The sequence below is a fragment of the Leguminivora glycinivorella genome, chromosome 25, assembly GCF_023078275.1.
Source record: "Leguminivora glycinivorella isolate SPB_JAAS2020 chromosome 25, LegGlyc_1.1, whole genome shotgun sequence".
Classification (NCBI taxonomy): domain Eukaryota; kingdom Metazoa; phylum Arthropoda; class Insecta; order Lepidoptera; family Tortricidae; genus Leguminivora; species Leguminivora glycinivorella.
The window spans coordinates 719,449-739,070 of record NC_062995.1 but is presented as its reverse complement, the minus strand read 5'-3'; the positions used below and the strand labels follow the sequence as shown (position 1 = coordinate 739,070).

The 19,622-nt window shown below is 41.2% G+C and overlaps 2 protein-coding genes and 1 long non-coding RNA gene across 5 annotated transcripts in view; 1 reads left to right on the top strand and 2 right to left on the bottom strand.

Moving 5' to 3' along the window:
* The window catches only part of LOC125239196 (leishmanolysin-like peptidase), a 222,311-nt gene that overhangs the window by 156,572 nt on the left and 46,117 nt on the right, over positions 1–19,622 (bottom strand). The window lies entirely within an intron of this gene.
* Positions 12,415–14,536, top strand: LOC125239200. The gene is made up of 2 exons (XM_048146719.1): positions 12,415–13,153; positions 13,709–14,536. The coding sequence occupies exons 1-2, from the start codon at positions 12,497–12,499 to the stop codon at positions 13,817–13,819; spliced, it is 768 nt and encodes a 255-aa protein (XP_048002676.1). The 5' UTR covers positions 12,415–12,496; the 3' UTR covers positions 13,820–14,536.
* Positions 14,437–16,244, bottom strand: LOC125239203. Of its 2 annotated transcripts, none has more exons than XR_007178502.1 (3): positions 15,818–16,244; positions 15,085–15,279; positions 14,437–14,470 (listed from the first exon to the last, which is right to left on the bottom strand). It is a non-coding gene; the product is annotated as an uncharacterized LOC125239203 (long non-coding RNA). The 2 variants fall into 2 exon arrangements; XR_007178503.1 differs by having other exon boundaries at positions 14,441–14,467.

Below are 19,622 nucleotides of genomic sequence, written 5' to 3'. Positions count from 1 at the left end.
ATCTGTACCACACCCTCTGGTAATTCTAGGAGACTTCAATTGCCACAATATCTCTTGGGGATCATACCATTCCGATGCTTTTTCAACAGCTCTGCTGGATTTATTTGATGACATTAACGTGGGAGTCATTAACGACGGTACCCCCACGCATCGGGTTTACCCAGGTCAGAACCCCCAATCTGTTCTGGATCTGACTGTATGTTCGCCGAACCTATCGTCCTTGTTATCGTGGAGGGTTTTGCGCCAATCATATGGTAGTGATCATTTTCCGATAATTATCTCTAAACCAACGTCGATCCTCCTTCACCACCGCCAGAGCCGCTGCTGAAATACAAAATACAGTCAGCAGACTGGCCCAATTATGCTTTTTTTGTCGAAGAGAGTATCAAAGAGAGGAACCCCAATGAGATGGACCAAGAGGGAAAGTATACGTACTTCAAAAATATCATTTTGGAAGCTGCCGACAAATTTATCCCGAAAAAGAAGCCTGCCAGGGTTAAAATTCCTTCCCCCCATGGTGGAACGCAGATTGCACGACTGCCATCAAAAAAGAAACGATGCGGAGCGCCTCTTCAATGAATCCGGTAATTTGGACGATTACATTACTTTTAAAAAAGTTTCGGCTCATACAAAACGTTTCTTAGCAAAGGCTAAAAAGAGGGGCTGGAAGGGGTTCTGCGAGAGCCTATCTCCTAGAACCCCTCCATCTCTTGTATGGCGAAATATTAAGAGATTTAGGGGTTCATTTAATCCAGAATCTAAACCAACAATAGATTCCCCCTGGATGGCAGAATTCGCAGATAGGCTTGCCCCGCCAACTGTCCCTGAGGCGTCCTGTTTGATATCCCCCCGCTGCCACGTTCCTCCTGTTCTCTCGACCAGCCCTTCTCATTTTCAGAGCTTAACCTGGTAATTAATGGTTTAAGGAATACTTCACCTGGAGAGGATGGGATTCCATATTGTTTCCTGTCTAAGCTAAATACTCCCGGACAGGAATATCTGCTTGGCATCATAAACCATGCCTTTAACACAGGAGAGGTTCCAGCAGATTGGAAGTCCCAGGTAGTCATTCCTATCCTAAAGCCGTCTAAAAACCCAGACGAGGCTAATTCCTATCGACCAATCGCTCTTTCTGCAACAATGGGAAAGATATTAGAACACTTGGTTAAAAATAGGCTTAAATGGTTTGTGGAAAACAATGGAATTTTAGCAGACACACAGTTCGGTTTCCGAAAGGGGCGTAGCACTATGGATAGCCTAAACATTTTAACGAGTGATATTAGACTTACTTTATCAAAAAACGAATATCTGCTGGGATGTTTCCTCGACATCTCTGCTGCATATGACAATGTGCTTCTTCCGGTGCTCAGGGCTAAAATGCTACAACTGAGCATTCCCGCGAAGATTGTACACATTGTCACCTCGCTATTCATGGGCAGGTCTATCAAAATTAGACAAGGCAACTCCTATTGTCCTCCTCGGATTTTGTGGAGAGGTCTCCCTCAAGGATCGGTACTCAGCCCCCTTCTTTACAACATATACACATATGACTTAGAACAATCTGTCTTATCCTTCTGTAACATCTTGCAGTACGCTGATGATCTTGTCTTATATACGATGGCAAAGTCAATGGATAAAGCAACTGCTAGTCTGAACACGGCTCTGGGTTACCTTGGGGATTGGCTCGGTGACCATGGGCTTACTCTATCTCCGACAAAGAGTTGTACTGTTACATTTAGCCGCAGAAGGAACATGCCAACAACTGATGTATACTATGACGGTGTCAGAATTCCGAGTAAGGAGTCTGTAAAGTTTCTAGGTGTTATTTTGGACCATAAAATGTCTGGCACTCTGCACCACAAATACATAATAGGTAAATGTGAAAAAAATATCAACATACTACGAGCACTGTCCGGGGTGTGGTGGGGTTCTCATCCTTATTGCCAGAAGTTACTATATAATGCCATCATACGCAGTCATATAGATTATGGGTCACTTTTAATGGAACCTTGCAATAAGGATGGCCTTGACAAACTAGACCTCATCCAGGCAAAATGCTTGAGGATTATACTTGGCGCTATGAGGTGTTCTCCGAAGAATGGCATGCCTGTAGAAAGTGTTGACCCTCCACTGGCTCTCCGCAGACAGTATCTTGCGGACAGATTCTTAATCAAGAGCAGCTCATACTATAGCCACTTGATGCTTCCACGCTTGTGGCCGCTGGCGCTGGAGGTCACTGAAAACAGATATTGGACTTTTAAAGTTTTCCCAAGAACAGTAATATCTTTTTCCAAATTAATTAATATCTACCCCAATTTATATAAATCCGGTACTAATCCCATATTTGAAGTAGCATTTGAAACCCTTATATATACTCCTAAAGTAATATTAGATATAGGCATTTTCAAAAATGATCCAGGAGCAAACAATAAATTCAATAAATTTTTAGAAAAATGGTCAAATTACTTACCGATGTTTACTGACGCTTCCAAGATGGATGCGACCAGTTGCGTGGGAGCAGCAGTGTGGATTCCTCGATACAATATAGCTCTCCCATTTAAATGTCCTCCACAATCTTCAATTTTTACAGGCGAAGCAGTTGCTATCCTTGAGGCTGTCAAATATGCAGAGACACACAACATTAGTAAAGCTATTATTTTTACTGATAGTAAAAGTTGCCTGCAGGCTATTATTGGCAACCAATTTAAAATGAAAATAAAGTTCCCTTTGATTTTAGAAATCAAAACCGTACTTCGCAGGTGTGAGTCAAAGGGTCTAACCATAGTTCTGAGTTGGATTCCTAGCCACTGTGGCATTAATGGCAATGAGATGGTTGATACATGGGCAAGGCAAGCTATCGACATTGGTTCAGTGAAATCGGTAATTTACAGTACTGACCTTTTGAGTGGCGCACTCGCAGACATGTTTGCCACATGGCAGGAGCAATGGGATATCTCGAAATTGCAGACGGGCAAGCACTATGGATGTGTGCAACCTCGTATCACTCGGAAGCCGTGGTTCTATCGTTTTCGTAATTCTCCTAAATGGGTTATATCCACAATTTGCCGGTTGCGATTGGGAAAAGTATGCACTCCGTTATTTCTGGCTATGATTGGTGTCCGCGCGAACTCATTATGCCAATGCGGGCAAGAGGAGGGTAACTTGGATCACATCTTCTTTTCTTGTTCAATGTGTAGCTACTCACTGTACGATGTATTGCCCGAAAGTGTACCACGACCTATATGCTTTAGCTCGCTACTTTGTTACATGGATTCGACCTTAACTTCTATCCTAATTAAATATTTACAAACAAATAACATTAAACTATAAATAACGTAAATTCATTCTCACTCCCATCTATAATATTCTATTACTTCATTTATTCCTATTATACATATAATATGGTTTTCTTTTCTTTCATTTCCCTCATGTTGGCATTACTAACATTCTGTCATCCGCTTCCCGCTTCTTCGCTAATCAATTTGTGTAAGTGTTGTCATGTGTTTGTCAGTGACGTTCATAACAAATGTTTTGTTTTAGGTTTTCCCTTCACATCCTTCATAAAAATTAAAAAAAATAAAAATACCGAACATTCTCCTCACGTGTGAAAGTCAAAGCTACGATAACACCAAGCCAACACTGACATTGGCAAATTCACCCTGTGCAAATTGGCAGGGAGTAAAAGCCAAAGCAAAAAAAAAAAAAAAAAAAAAATATATAAAAAAATGTGCAGGAAATCAACAGAAATGCACTTCAATAATAACACAAAAGGAATATTTCATAGTCTAAGAGCAAGCAGCAAAAACAAAAGGTGAGTCATACAAAAAAATTCTAAATATTTCTCTGGTACCAAAATTCCACAAAATTCCTTCAGCAAGCTTTTAAATTCAAAACTTTGGGCGCCAAATATCACAAGGTGCCTTACTGGTAAATAAACTTAAAGCTCCGGCTGTACAAAATTAAGGACACAAGTGATAATAATAGAAAAAAATACTAAAACTGAAAATAATAAAAACCGGTGTCGAAATAAGCTTGCTAGGGGAAGTATATGGTGGAGATAAATAATTTAAGATTTTGTATATTTTATAACATTTATTTATAAAGAAAATTCTTGCCAAAATGTGTTTGTTCAGTTGGTTCTTAATTTAGTTACTTACTGCGCTAACCGTGTGAAAACTGACCTATAATTCTCTTGTTCGACACCAATGAAATGTACAGAGCTCAGCGGGAAGCTAGGTCGCTTAAAAGGGTTCTAAGTAAATTTTCACACAAGTTATCTTAATTTTTAACTAGAAATTATACTACTAAAATACCTAGGTACCAGTTCTCAAAAATATTTGCTTGCTCTAAATTACTGACTCTATGAATTTAATCTAACTAAATTTCAGCTGACGCAGTTGCCCTGACCATTAGAAGGATAAATTGGACCGACCTCTAAGATGGTGAACCTTCGGGAAAGCTGTGGAAGGTGGCACGGGACCTCCCGGGAATGTTGGCTGCACTGCGGAGACTTTTCAACCCGGAACGCGTGCCACGTGGACACCGAGACAAATGCGGCAGAGGCAGGCCGTCTTCCAGCAAACAGGACTCAGAACTTGCGCCGTTCACAAGGATTTCCAGAGTTAATAATATATATATCTATAAATATATATTTAATATCCCGGCTCCTGAAAGCGACATAAAAATACATTAGTCTAATGCTCTCAAGACCAGCATGACAAAATAGAAGACAATCTGATTTATTAGCTCACCGCTGAAGGTCAAAGAAATTTCCTAGCGGAGCGCTCCCAATCCCACAGCAGAAGACAGATCATCCCTGTGAATAACCAAGCACATGGTTAGGAACAAACCCACAACGTTTCACGCCATTATGGAGTTGATCAGAACAATTCAGATACTTACTCAATCCGAGGATTATTGCAGGCCTTCTGCTTCCACCGTTTTGACCACCATGCGGTATGGTCTTGTGGAGAAAGTGCGTGTGCACCCAAAAGGGTCAAAAAAGGAAATGGACCACCCAAGATCATTAACCTATTTGCATATGGAGCAATCAAGGACATAGGGTGACAAACCCAGGAAGACATAATATATCGAATTAATATATTATATTTATTTGAGACTCCATCAGAGTCATGAAAGATTTACTATGATGTACATAGCAAGATTGTCACTCCAGACAGGCCTCTTATTTAGAGTATTAATATAATAGTATTTTGTTATGTATTTAAGATAATTTTCTGCATTATTTCTATATAATTATATTAATTTAATTTATCAAAATGTACTGGAGTAACAATTAAAAAATCTCATACTACGCGTTATTTTTAGCTATCTGGCAACCCGTGCACAGATTATGCAGAAAAGTGCATACATGCGTGGATGCAAGTATTTTTGCACTAAGACAGGATTTGAAATAAAATAAAATTAAAGAAATTTCGATTTTAGATTTATAAAAAAATATTAATTACGACCAAGAAAATATACTACGTTACAATACCTCCCTCCCCGATTTAAAGGTTCAACGTAGGTGAACCGCCCGCTGTCCCCAGCGGCTTTCATCACATTGAACTGTGAGGAACCAAGGCAACAAACAACCCTAAGGCAAGAAACTAAACTATAATACTAAAAGAAATAGTATCCCAGAAGGACAATGAAAAAAAGAAAAACAAAACGAGGCTTCGAGATTTTATTTAAAAAAAAAATGTCTACAAAAAACCATCAAAGCTTCCTAACTTTTGAACAATTCTACCATTTTCATCAACTTGCCTGAAAGGCCATATCCATAAAACTCAAAACTAAAAAAATCTCGAACCCACGTAATCAATAACGGCAGGTAAAAAAAACTATGAGGCCAACTGCGCAACACATAGAAAAAACCTCCGTAATACCTAACAACCAGTGAACGAACCATTGGCGTTCTCAGCACAACGCGATGTGGAGCACCTTGTGCTAAGAAAGCCAATATCCAACGCCAGGACCGCTGATCAGCATTCCTCGCAATATACTCTGCTTGTCCGGGCAAAATGAAAATGTCTAGTCCATAAACTATGGGCCGACTCCGAAATCCAAAGAACCTGAAGTTCCAAACAACAAAAAAATCGTCAAAATCTAAGTTTTAGTCCCTCCTAGTTAAAACTCCTAAATATTTCAAAAGCGTGTCCCCGACTAACTTGTCGGAGGAAACGAAACATCCAAAATCATGTTGCACAACCCCCACAAAACATGGTATACCGTAAACAAAAACAAGGCGTGGCAACATGCGAAATAGTACCTAAACTAAAACGTTAGGTATTTAGCCTAACGACGCGTTACCTACAAGATACGCTAACAAAATACAAAACAAAAAAAACGTACTATTTCTGTGTTTGTCCGGTATGGTAGTACCTGACAAAATTTTTGCAACAAATGTTGCTATTTGGTCATATTAAAGACGGCTCTGACCTTGAGGTTGAGAGGCACAGTAGCTGGTGAGTGGTTTGTCGTCCTTGGCGGCACGACGACAGGTACTAGACGAGGGATCGTGCGTCCAAGGATAACTCTTCCAAACTCTTAACCAAACTATAAGTACCTACAGCCCAATTCGATTTAAGACTGAGCACAGTATCGATCGCGCCTAGCATACTTCACGCATTCATAATACCTAACATACATCACACAATGCAAACTTAGTAACGAAACAGCTTTTCTGTTCGCCACGTTCCGAACAAAATTCGTGAATTAAATATTTACCGAATATTTAACACTACTAACGATTTCAACCGCATATGTTACATTACGAGAGCTAGGTGATGGCAGTTGTCAACCCTGGCGGCAAAGCGACAAGCCCTACAGGCTCGAGGCTTTGCGTCCAGAGATGACTTCTACCACAAAACCTGACTCCCGTTAATACCTACTTAAAGTCTTTAATATGCCACGACCCGATTGGTTGACCGTCCAACCTTTCGAGCTCGTAAACTAATGGGGACAAAACCTTCTTAACTCTGCACGGTTCATACTTAGGTGCGAGCTTCGACATAAAAAACTTAGAAGCGTCACTTTGCGTGTACGTACGCTTCTGAACAATATCCCCAACCGAAAATCTCGCCTCTCGGCGTCTCATATTATAATACTTGGCATTTGTTTCATGTGCTTGCAACATACGTACCCTAACCTGTTCAAAAATATCTTTCAAACAACCAAATTCGCCCGCATACTCTTCTCTAGGGATACCTACACCATATTGTTTATCGGTATCTTTATAAAAGGAGCCGTTAATGACCGGTTCCCTAGCGTGCACTAAAAAGAAAGGAGAATACCCGGTGGTTTCGCTGACTGCACTGTTTATGGCAAACCTAATCTGGTGCAGTTTTTCGTCCCATGTACGGTGATTTTCCTTTACGTAAGACGCTACGGCGGTCATTACAATTTTGTTATAACGTTCCTCCAAATTCACGTGCGGAGAATAGCGCGGACTGTAAAAAATGTTAGGTACGTTGTAGCGTTTCAATAACTGCTTAAACTCTGATCCCGTGAATTGCGCTCCGTTGTCCGAAATCACGGTTTCAGGTACGCCATGTTCCAAAATGACATGGTTTTCAAAATGCTTCGCCACCAAAGCGCTAGTAGCGCGGCGAAGTGGAAACAGCAGTGTATGTTTCGAAAAGCAACATGTAACAACCAATAAAAATGTATAACCTGCCCGAGAGCGCGGAAGCGGACCGACGAGATCGATACTAACTACCAACCATGGTCGATGACATACCTTTGGTTGTCCCATGAGGCCTGCAGTCGGTTTCTGCGAGTGCTTGTACGCTGCACAGACATCGCAAGCCTTTACGAACTCGACTACATCCTTGTACATACCGGGCCAAAAGTATGTCAACGCCAACCGGCGATGAGTTTTAAAAACACCTAAATGAGCTGCAGTTGCTTCGCAATGGTTTTGCTGCAAAACTCTCTTTCGATCACTCTTCTTCACCACTTCTTTCCAATCAAACTCTCGCAACAAATTATACTTGGCCTTCGAAAGTCTAAAAAGTTTCCCGTCCTTTAAACAAAAATTCGGAAAATTCGCGGGAAATGACCTACAGCCATTTGCAATCTTGTCATACCATTCGTCTGGCTCAGCGTCATCATTCGTAACATTTATAGCGTCAACTTTCATAAGTCTCGAAAGTGCGTCAGGCACAACGTTAAGCGATCCCTTTCTGTGCTCAATCTCAAAATCGAATTGAGACAGTCTGCAACCCCAACGAGCTAACCTCCCTGACGGGTTTTCAAGGTTCATGAACCATTTGAGTGACGCGTGATCAGTGATCACTTTAAATGTACGCGAGCCTAAATATGCCTGAAATTTCTCCACTGAAAATAAAACCGCGAGAGCCTCCTTTCTGTGGCGCTGTAATTTCGCTCACATTTATTTAAGGCGCGGCTAACGTATGCAACAGGATGCTCAACACCGTCGATGGTCTGAGAAAGCATTCCGCCAATCCCGTAGGACGACGCATCACAATGTACTGTAAATTGTTTATTAAAATCCGGTACCGCCAAAATGGGTGCCGTAACTAAAGCGTTTTTTAAAGTTTTGAATGCTTCCTCTGCTTCTACAGACCATTCGAAAGGTGGCGCTTTCCTGCCCTGTGACGTAAGTTTATTCAGAGGAGCGGCTATCGATGCAAAATTTCGGATAAACCGTCGATACCATGAGCACGTTCCTAAGAATGCCCTTATGTCACGCGCGCTCGTTGGTGTGGGGAAGTTGAGAACGGCAGAGATCTTGTCAGGATCAGTACGCAACCCGAACTCGTCTACGACGTAACCGAGGTATTTTATAGACTGCCTGAAGAACTTAGACTTCTCAAAATTGATGGTTAAGTTCGCCTTTTCCAACTTCGCCAACACACGATTTAGCAACCGTATGTGCGTCTGAAAATCTGATGAACAAATAACGATGTCATCGATGTAACAAAAAACTAAACCGTTTTCGATGTCGCTCGTTATATTATGGTCAATAAGGCTGTCCATTAGCCTCTGCTGACGCGCAGGCGCTCCACAGAGGCCAAAGGGCATGACCTTGAACATAAACATACCACGACCGGGAACGCAAAAACTGGTTTTCTCCTGTGAGGCCTTAGCTAACGGGATTTGCCAGAATGAGGAACTTAAATCGATCGTGGTCAGGTATTTCGCTTCCTTCAAACTGTCCAAAATCTGGGGAATATACGGAATGGAATACGAATCTCCTTTCGTGATCGAATTTAATTTCCTGCAATCTAAACAAAATCGCCAATCACCGTTAGATTTTTTTACTAAAAGAGCCGGATTATTCCACGGACTCTCACAGGGCGTAACTACGTCCAACTTCAACATACGGTCTAACTCGGAGGCTAAAGCAGCGCGTTTTTCCGGAGACAGAGGATATTGTTTCGTTTTGATGGGCATGGCGTCGCCAGTGTCAATGGTGTGCTCCATTAAGCTGGTTCTGCCAAGCCCCTTCTCCTCGAACGAAATGTTTTTAAATTTGCCTACAACGGTATCCGCGAATTCCCTCTCGGCCGCAGTTAAGTGTTCGTAAGACCGGATCGTGTTTACTTGTTCCGCACTTAAACCGTTACACATAAAATAATTTTCAGGTGGAGTCATACGTTTCGCATTTTTTAAAACGTCAGGCAATAAATCGAATGCTTTCCGAAAATCTACCCCCAAAACTACATGATTAACAATAGAGGGTACAACTACAAATTTAATAACCTTGGTAGCATTCAAAAAAGTAACCGGGACAAAAATATGCCCGATTGTCTCACAATCGACTCCATTCGCAACACTACACGACTTGGAGTGTGCCTCTTGAAGTACAAAACCGAATTTCAAAAAGTCCAAATGTGCATTGTTACCTAAAACCGACAATGCTGAGCCGCTATCGGCTAAACCGTAAACCTCAAAATTATTTACACCTATTTTTAAATATGGCCTAATATCATCTTTATTTGGTGTAAACAGAATCGTAGCAATCGAACTTAAATTATTATTTTGTGTAATCGATTCTAAATTTAATCGATTCACTTGGCCATTTAACTTGCTGCGATTCTGCCTTAGGCGTTTTTTTGATTGTTGTGGTATCGGTTTCTGAACGTTACCCTTTTGACAACAAATGTCACACTTTGACCGCACAGTGTCAGGCTTGCCACAACCGTAACATTTAAACGAACCATTTTTAGGCCTTTGTTTACAAAGCCTGAAATTGTGATTAGTTTTGTTGCATTTGTAACACACCGGCCGCTGTGGCTTTGAAATATTAAAGTCATTAGTTTTAAAATGTTGCTTTCTCTGTTGCAAAGTGTTACACTGTGGCACCGAACCGTCAGACTTTCTCGCGAAGTTTGAGCTTTGTTTTTCAGCAATAGCATTAACTTGTTGATGTTTGGAACTGGAGGCCTTATATACATGATCGCGGCAAAGTGTATGTTCACTAACCTTCGGCGGTTCTACAAATAACTTCGCCCTTTGCTGTGAAAACTCAACCTTTCGACAATAAGTCTTCAGTTCGGCGACAGAATGGATGTCTACCAATGCTAACTGCTGTGTAAAATGTGGTCGAATGTTGTGCAACAAGATGTCAAGCTTCGCTTCCTCCGGTAAGTCTGACTTTAATCTAGCAAACATTCCTGACATTACTGCAAAATACAAATGAATGGGCTCGTTCTCGCCCTGTGTCCTAGCCTGAATTTCCTGTTTCAACCTAAAATCATAATCACCAGGGACAAACTCATCTAACAAGAGCGACTTTAACTCTTGCCAGCTTGAAACCGAACTCTTAATACCACGGAACCATAATAAAGCACCATCAATAAACAAGTGAGGCGCGGCCTTAAATAATTTGGAATCTGACACACCATTTGCCTCCTTCAATTCTTCCACACGCTCCAAAAATGAGCGCGGGTCTGTCAATCCGTTAAACTTGACTTGCCATTTAGAAATGTTCAAGTCACTCGAGCATTGTACACGCATTTCTCTAAAACTATCTATTGGCATTTCAGAACTACCGGCTGAAGTTGAAGCACTTGGGTTCGAACCCTCAGCGACACCAACTGGTGCTGTAGTTCCCGCAAGTGGACCTTCAATTTCCGCCAGCAGACTCTCCAGCCTGGACTGCAAACTGCACTTCGTAACCAACAATGCCTGGTCATCCTCTTCGGGCTGGATCCTAGCAAGACGATGATAAATATGGTACCCTAATGCCTTCGCTCGGCTCAAGGCATACCTCTCCTTGGACTCACTATACTTCGCGACAAGGGACGACAAATCATCAATCTTCCTAGCCACAATATCTAATTCCGTGTCAGCCGCTAGCGAAGTTTCCAAAATGTCTTCGCTTGGAGCCTCGACAACAAGAACCCGAAGCTGTTTCCTCAGAGCATCTACTGTACTGGCGGGAGTTTCAGAACGAATTTTCACCTCATAAGTCAGCTCATCTTTCAACAATGCGTGAAACTGAATATTTCTCTCCATTTTGCTAAATGTGAATCTAATTCTTGAGAATACTGGTATTACAATGCTCTATTATGTAAAAGTGTGTACTTTAAACTATAAATTTTTTTTTTAAAAATTCAAACCTTGTTTTATTTGAGTTACCTTTTAAAACAGTCAGCTGACTGACAAAATCTAATATTCTTTCTAAACTTGCCAAAGTCCAAACACAAAACAAAAAAAATATGTGTCCTAAACAGTCTTAGAGTTACAAGCCACAAAAAAAACAAAAACCAAATGCTTGCTGGCTCTAAGCTAAATATAAAATCTAGTAACACAATGATAAAGCTCTGGCAAATTTGAAAGTCAGTGCAACTACTTTTAATCAAAACCCTGGTAAACTTTTGCTTACAAGTGCAGGCAACCTTTACTTTTCCAAAAAATATTGTAAAACGTTCAAAATAATAATAAAAGTTTCAAGGCGACACAAATTATAGAAAATGCACACAAAATTATTCAAATTTCCAACTATGGAAGTCAATGCACACTAACACGTGTTCAACTTTCTTTGACACTTGAATAACCTCAAAATGATTACGTAATCACTAAACTTTCTCCTTTCTAAATATATAAAAAAAATGTGCAGGAAATCAACAGAAATGCACTTCAATAATAACATAAAAGGAATATTTCATAGTCTAAGAGCAAGCAGCAAAAACTTGACTTGAGGAGTAGCGCGTTGTGTGAGTGGTTCGATTTTTAGGTTATAATCCCGTAAATAAAACAACTTTCCTTATTTTCTAATCAGGTGGTGGTTTATTAATACATAAAACCAAAGGTTAGTTTAGATGGACGGCAACGAGAAGGAGAAGCCTCCAGACGAGGATGGTGATAACGGTATGGACTGGGAGAAATACACGCGCAAGCGTAACTTGGATTTATCACCAACCAAGCTGGAGCCTTCCCCAAAAAAATTGTAATTGACCCGGCAGAGTCCGAAAAGCAGTCGGGTAATACAAATAGTGCAGTTGAGGAGCCCGGTACTAGTAGGATGGTCGAGTCTCATGCGAACAGTCAAAAAGAGTCAGTTGAAATAAACAAAAGTAACTCAACTGAATTTAACCCGCATCTATACAAACACCCCAGTCTAGACAGCAAATCACGAGAGTATGGTGCCAACGATGATGGACCTTTCATAGTGCATGTCTCTAGAGAGGCCGCCCCTTCCTCCAGTGCCACTCTAAAACCCATAAATGTAGGCCTTTTACTAACTCAGGCAAACGTCAATAACATCCAGAAGGACGGTGGCATTAAATCGGTGGGTCGCAACAGAGTAGCGGTCACTTTCTCCACAGCTGCGGATGCAAATAACTTCCTTAAGCACCCGCTTCTAGGCAAAAATAAGTTTATAGCTGATATCCCTTCATATCATGTATCTCGAATGGGAGTGGTGCGAGGAGTTCCTTCAGACTGGACTATGGAGGAATTGGTCAATGGAACGTCCCTTAGAGAAGGTAAAGGGAAGATCCTTAAAGCTCGTCGACTTCAACGGAAGATACTTAAAGATGATGGCTCCCCGTCTTGGGTTCCGACTCAATCGGTAGTAGTAACTTTTGAGGGTCAAAGCTTGCCTGCCAAAATTTTTGCATACTACACCTCATTAGTTGTGGACGTGTATCAGCTGCCAATAATCCAATGTAGGAAGTGCCTCAGGTTTGGTCACATCCAAGCACAGTGCCGGTCTGATGCTAGGTGCTACAAATGTTCACAAAAACACCCTGGGGATGGATGTAACATTGCTCCTGAACATGTTAGATGTATATTCTGTTCCGGCAGACACTATGCGACTGACAAGACATGTAACGAATTTGGTCGGCAGAAAGCCATCAAACTGGCTATGTCTGAACAGAGTATTTCGTATGCAGAGGCAGCTGCTCAGTTCTCATCAGTACGCCGCCCATACTCTGACGTAGCGAGAGTCATGTTTGAGCAGATTCCAGACTCTTCTAGATCGTCCGAGTCACCCTGCCATACGTTTATGCCAACATCCCCGCCTACGACATCTTATCGTAAGACCATTTATCGGGCGCCCCGGGCGAGGGTCCCCCTCTCCCCAGGTTATGACAGAGAGGCCCACAATAATATTGTTCGTACTCCCCCACCACAGCTCCCCAATGGCCAGGCCCTGAATGGTGCTTACAATAGAGTCACCCCTCAGGAGGACCTAATGGAGCTGTGTTTGAAGTTACTAACAAATATCATCGCCAAATGGAGCGACATTCTACCGAACGACGTTGCGCCTTTAATGGTCACACTTGCAGAGCGACTCACCTTTCATAATAGGTCACCAGGTCAACTTTTTACAATGGAATAGTCGGAGTATCATCCCAAAGAAACCAGAACTTACCCAGTTGATCAATGATCATGCTGTGTCCGTTGCGGCCATCTCGGAGACATGGTTACGTCCCGGGGCTCTTTTTAGAGTACCGGGGTTCTCGTGCCTCCGGGAGGACCGTAGTGACGGACGTGCTGGATGTGCGTTATTGATTAAACATTGTTACCCATTTTCTCAAATTTCTATCCCTCCCCACTCGGATGGGATTAATGCCGTAGCTGCAAAGGTTATGGGCATTAATTTCATCTCTGTATATATACCCCATACTGAGGTAGTTGATATAGACGAATTGCATTCTATTCTCTCATCTGTACCACACCCTCTGGTAATTCTAGGAGACTTCAATTGCCACAATATCTCTTGGGGATCATACCATTCCGATGCTTTTTCAACAGCTCTGCTGGATTTATTTGATGACATTAACGTGGGAGTCATTAACGACGGTACCCCCACGCATCGGGTTTACCCAGGTCAGAACCTCAATCTGTTCTGGATCTGACTGTATGTTCGCCGAACCTATCGTCCTTGTTATCGTGGAGGGTTTTGCGCCAATCATATGGTAGTGATCATTTTCCGATAATTATCTCTAAACCAACGTCGATCCTCCCTTCACCACCGCCAGAGCCGCTGCTGAAATACAAAATACAGTCAGCAGACTGGCCCAATTATGCTTTTTTTGTCGAAGAGAGTATCAAAGAGAGGAACCCCAATGAGATGGACCAAGAGGGAAAGTATACGTACTTCAAAAATATCATTTTGGAAGCTGCCGACAAATTTATCCCGAAAAAGAAGCCTGCCAGGGTTAAAATTCCTTCCCCCCCATGGTGGAACGCAGATTGCACGACTGCCATCAAAAAAGAAACGATGCGGAGCGCCTCTTCAATGAATCCGGTAATTTGGACGATTACATTACTTTTAAAAAAGTTTCGGCTCATACAAAACGTTTCTTAGCAAAGGCTAAAAAGAGGGGCTGGAAGGGGTTCTGCGAGAGCCTATCTCCTAGAACCCCTCCATCTCTTGTATGGCGAAATATTAAGAGATTTAGGGGTTCATTTAATCCAGAATCTAAACCAACAATAGATTCCCCCTGGATGGCAGAATTCGCAGATAGGCTTGCCCCGCCAACTGTCCCTGAGGCGTCCTGTTTGATATCCCCCCGCTGCCACGTTCCTCCTGTTCTCTCGACCAGCCCTTCTCATTTTCAGAGCTTAACCTGGTAATTAATGGTTTAAGGAATACTTCACCTGGAGAGGATGGGATTCCATATTGTTTCCTGTCTAAGCTAAATACTCCCGGACAGGAATATCTGCTTGGCATCATAAACCATGCCTTTAACACAGGAGAGGTTCCAGCAGATTGGAAGTCCCAGGTAGTCATTCCTATCCTAAAGCCGTCTAAAAACCCAGACGAGGCTAATTCCTATCGACCAATCGCTCTTTCTGCAACAATGGGAAAGATATTAGAACACTTGGTTAAAAATAGGCTTAAATGGTTTGTGGAAAACAATGGAATTTTAGCAGACACACAGTTCGGTTTCCGAAAGGGGCGTAGCACTATGGATAGCCTAAACATTTTAACGAGTGATATTAGACTTACTTTATCAAAAAACGAATATCTGCTGGGATGTTTCCTCGACATCTCTGCTGCATATGACAATGTGCTTCTTCCGGTGCTCAGGGCTAAAATGCTACAACTGAGCATTCCCGCGAAGATTGTACACATTGTCACCTCGCTATTCATGGGCAGGTCTATCAAAATTAGACAAGGCAACTCCTATTGTCCTCCTCGGATTTTGTGGAGAGGTCTCCCTCAAGGATCGGTACTCAGCCCCTTCTTTACAACATATACACATATGACTTAGAACAATCTGTCTTATCCTTCTGTAACATCTTGCAGTACGCTGATGATCTTGTCTTATATACGATGGCAAAGTCAATGGATAAAGCAACTGCTAGTCTGAACACGGCTCTGGGTTACCTTGGGGATTGGCTCGGTGACCATGGGCTTACTCTATCTCCGACAAAGAGTTGTACTGTTACATTTAGCCGCAGAAGGAACATGCCAACAACTGATGTATACTATGACGGTGTCAGAATTCCGAGTAAGGAGTCTGTAAAGTTTCTAGGTGTTATTTTGGACCATAAAATGTCTGGCACTCTGCACCACAAATACATAATAGGTAAATGTGAAAAAAATATCAACATACTACGAGCACTGTCCGGGGTGTGGTGGGGTTCTCATCCTTATTGCCAGAAGTTACTATATAATGCCATCATACGCAGTCATATAGATTATGGGTCACTTTTAATGGAACCTTGCAATAAGGATGGCCTTGACAAACTAGACCTCATCCAGGCAAAATGCTTGAGGATTATACTTGGCGCTATGAGGTGTTCTCCGAAGAATGGCATGCCTGTAGAAAGTGTTGACCCTCCACTGGCTCTCCGCAGACAGTATCTTGCGGACAGATTCTTAATCAAGAGCAGCTCATACTATAGCCACTTGATGCTTCCACGCTTGTGGCCGCTGGCGCTGGAGGTCACTGAAAACAGATATTGGACTTTTAAAGTTTTCCCAAGAACAGTAATATCTTTTTCCAAATTAATTAATATCTACCCCAATTTATATAAATCCGGTACTAATCCCATATTTGAAGTAGCATTTGAAACCCTTATATATACTCCTAAAGTAATATTAGATATAGGCATTTTCAAAAATGATCCAGGAGCAAACAATAAATTCAATAAATTTTTAGAAAAATGGTCAAATTACTTACCGATGTTTACTGACGCTTCCAAGATGGATGCGACCAGTTGCGTGGGAGCAGCAGTGTGGATTCCTCGATACAATATAGCTCTCCCATTTAAATGTCCTCCACAATCTTCAATTTTTACAGGCGAAGCAGTTGCTATCCTTGAGGCTGTCAAATATGCAGAGACACACAACATTAGTAAAGCTATTATTTTTACTGATAGTAAAAGTTGCCTGCAGGCTATTATTGGCAACCAATTTAAAATGAAAATAAAGTTCCCTTTGATTTTAGAAATCAAAACCGTACTTCGCAGGTGTGAGTCAAAGGGTCTAACCATAGTTCTGAGTTGGATTCCTAGCCACTGTGGCATTAATGGCAATGAGATGGTTGATACATGGGCAAGGCAAGCTATCGACATTGGTTCAGTGAAATCGGTAATTTACAGTACTGACCTTTTGAGTGGCGCACTCGCAGACATGTTTGCCACATGGCAGGAGCAATGGGATATCTCGAAATTGCAGACGGGCAAGCACTATGGATGTGTGCAACCTCGTATCACTCGGAAGCCGTGGTTCTATCGTTTTCGTAATTCTCCTAAATGGGTTATATCCACAATTTGCCGGTTGCGATTGGGAAAAGTATGCACTCCGTTATTTCTGGCTATGATTGGTGTCCGCGCGAACTCATTATGCCAATGCGGGCAAGAGGAGGGTAACTTGGATCACATCTTCTTTTCTTGTTCAATGTGTAGCTACTCACTGTACGATGTATTGCCCGAAAGTGTACCACGACCTATATGCTTTAGCTCGCTACTTTGTTACATGGATTCGACCTTAACTTCTATCCTAATTAAATATTTACAAACAAATAACATTAAACTATAAATAACGTAAATTCATTCTCACTCCCATCTATAATATTCTATTACTTCATTTATTCCTATTATACATATAATATGGTTTTCTTTTCTTTCATTTCCCTCATGTTGGCATTACTAACATTCTGTCATCCGCTTCCCGCTTCTTCGCTAATCAATTTGTGTAAGTGTTGTCATGTGTTTGTCAGTGACGTTCATAACAAATGTTTTGTTTTAGGTTTTCCCTTCACATCCTTCATAAAAATTAAAAAAAATAAAAATACCGAACATTCTCCTCACGTGTGAAAGTCAAAGCTACGATAACACCAAGCCAACACTGACATTGGCAAATTCACCCTGTGCAAATTGGCAGGGAGTAAAAGCCAAAGCAAAAAAAAAAAAAAAAAAAAAAATATATAAAAAAAATGTGCAGGAAATCAACAGAAATGCACTTCAATAATAACACAAAAGGAATATTTCATAGTCTAAGAGCAAGCAGCAAAAACAAAAGGTGAGTCATACAAAAAAATTCTAAATATTTCTCTGGTACCAAAATTCCACAAAATTCCTTCAGCAAGCTTTTAAATTCAAAACTTTGGGCGCCAAATATCACAAGGTGCCTTACTGGTAAATAAACTTAAAGCTCCGGCTGTACAAAATTAAGGACACAAGTGATAATAATAGAAAAAAAATACTAAAACTGAAAATAATAAAAACCGGTGTCGAAATAAGCTTGCTAGGGGAAGTATATGGTGGAGATAAATAATTTAAGATTTTGTATATTTTATAACATTTATTTATAAAGAAAATTCTTGCCAAAATGTGTTTGTTCAGTTGGTTCTTAATTTAGTTACTTACTGCGCTAACCGTGTGAAAACTGACCTATAATTCTCTTGTTCGACACCAATGAAATGTACAGAGCTCAGCGGGAAGCTAGGTCGCTTAAAAGGGTTCTAAGTAAATTTTCACACAAGTTATCTTAATTTTTAACTAGAAATTATACTACTAAAATACCTAGGTACCAGTTCTCAAAAATATTTGCTTGCTCTAAATTACTGACTCTATGAATTTAATCTAACTAAATTTCAGCTGACGCAGTTGCCCTGACCATTAGAAGGATAAATTGGACCGACCTCTAAGATGGTGAACCTTCGGGAAAGCTGTGGAAGGTGGCACGGGACCTCCCGGGGAATGTTGGCTGCACTGCGGAGACTTTTCAACCCGGAACGCGTGCCACGTGGACACCGAGACAAATGCGGCAGAGGCAGGCCGTCTTCCAGCAAACAGGACTCAGAACTTGCGCCGTTCACAAGGATTTCCAGAGTTAATAATATAAATATATCTATCTAAATATATAAAAGAAGAAGCTGACTGACTGACTGACTGACTGACTGACTGACATATCAACGCACAGCCGAAACCGCTGGTCCTAGAGATTTCAAATTTGGCACGTAGGTTTCTTATATAGTGTAGAGGAGCACTAAGAAAGGATTTCCCAAAATTCACCTCCTAAGGGGGTCAAATGGGGGTTCAAAGTTTGTATGGGGAAACAAGATTAGTTTGACTATTTTATTCGAAACTTCACAGGAAGATTCCTTACGACATATGACTGAATACGTGTTTCAGGTTTTTTGAAAATTTAACCCCTAAAAGGGTGAAAAGGGGGTGATAAAGTAAAAAAATCAATATGGGTATCGTTTTTATAGTTTATCGGGTCGCTGATCACGATAAATACAACGTTTTTAAAATCTAACGAGGCGGAAGTGAAATACCTTCTCCCCTGTTGTGGTGCAATGGGGTTTAAATATCAAAAAAATCTAAATATATAAAAGAAGAAGCTGACTGACTGACTGACTGACTGACTGACTGACATATCAACGCACAGCCGAAACCGCTGGTCCTAGAGATTTCAAATTTGGCACGTAGGTTCCTTATATAGTGTAGAGGAGCACTAAGAAAGGATTTTCCAAAATTCACCTCCTAAGGGGGTCGAATGGGGGTTCAAAGTTTGTATGGGGAAACAAGATTAGTTTGACTATTTTATTCGAAACTTCACAGGAAGATTCCTTAAGACATATGATTGAATACGTGTTTCAGGTTTTTTGAAAATTTAACCCCTAAAAGGGTGAAAAGGGGGTGATAAAGTAAAAAAATCAATATGGGTATCGTTTTTA

Excerpts from the sequence above, each read along its gene's own strand:
- LOC125239200 (XM_048146719.1), top strand. The coding sequence starts at position 12,497 with ATGGTCGAGTCTCATGCGAACAGTCAAAAAGAGTCAGTTGAAATAAAC. Across the intron at positions 13,154-13,708 it reads TAATCCAATGTAGGAAGTGC|GCCAAATGGAGCGACATTCT; the intron begins CTCAGGTTTGGT and ends ACAAATATCATC.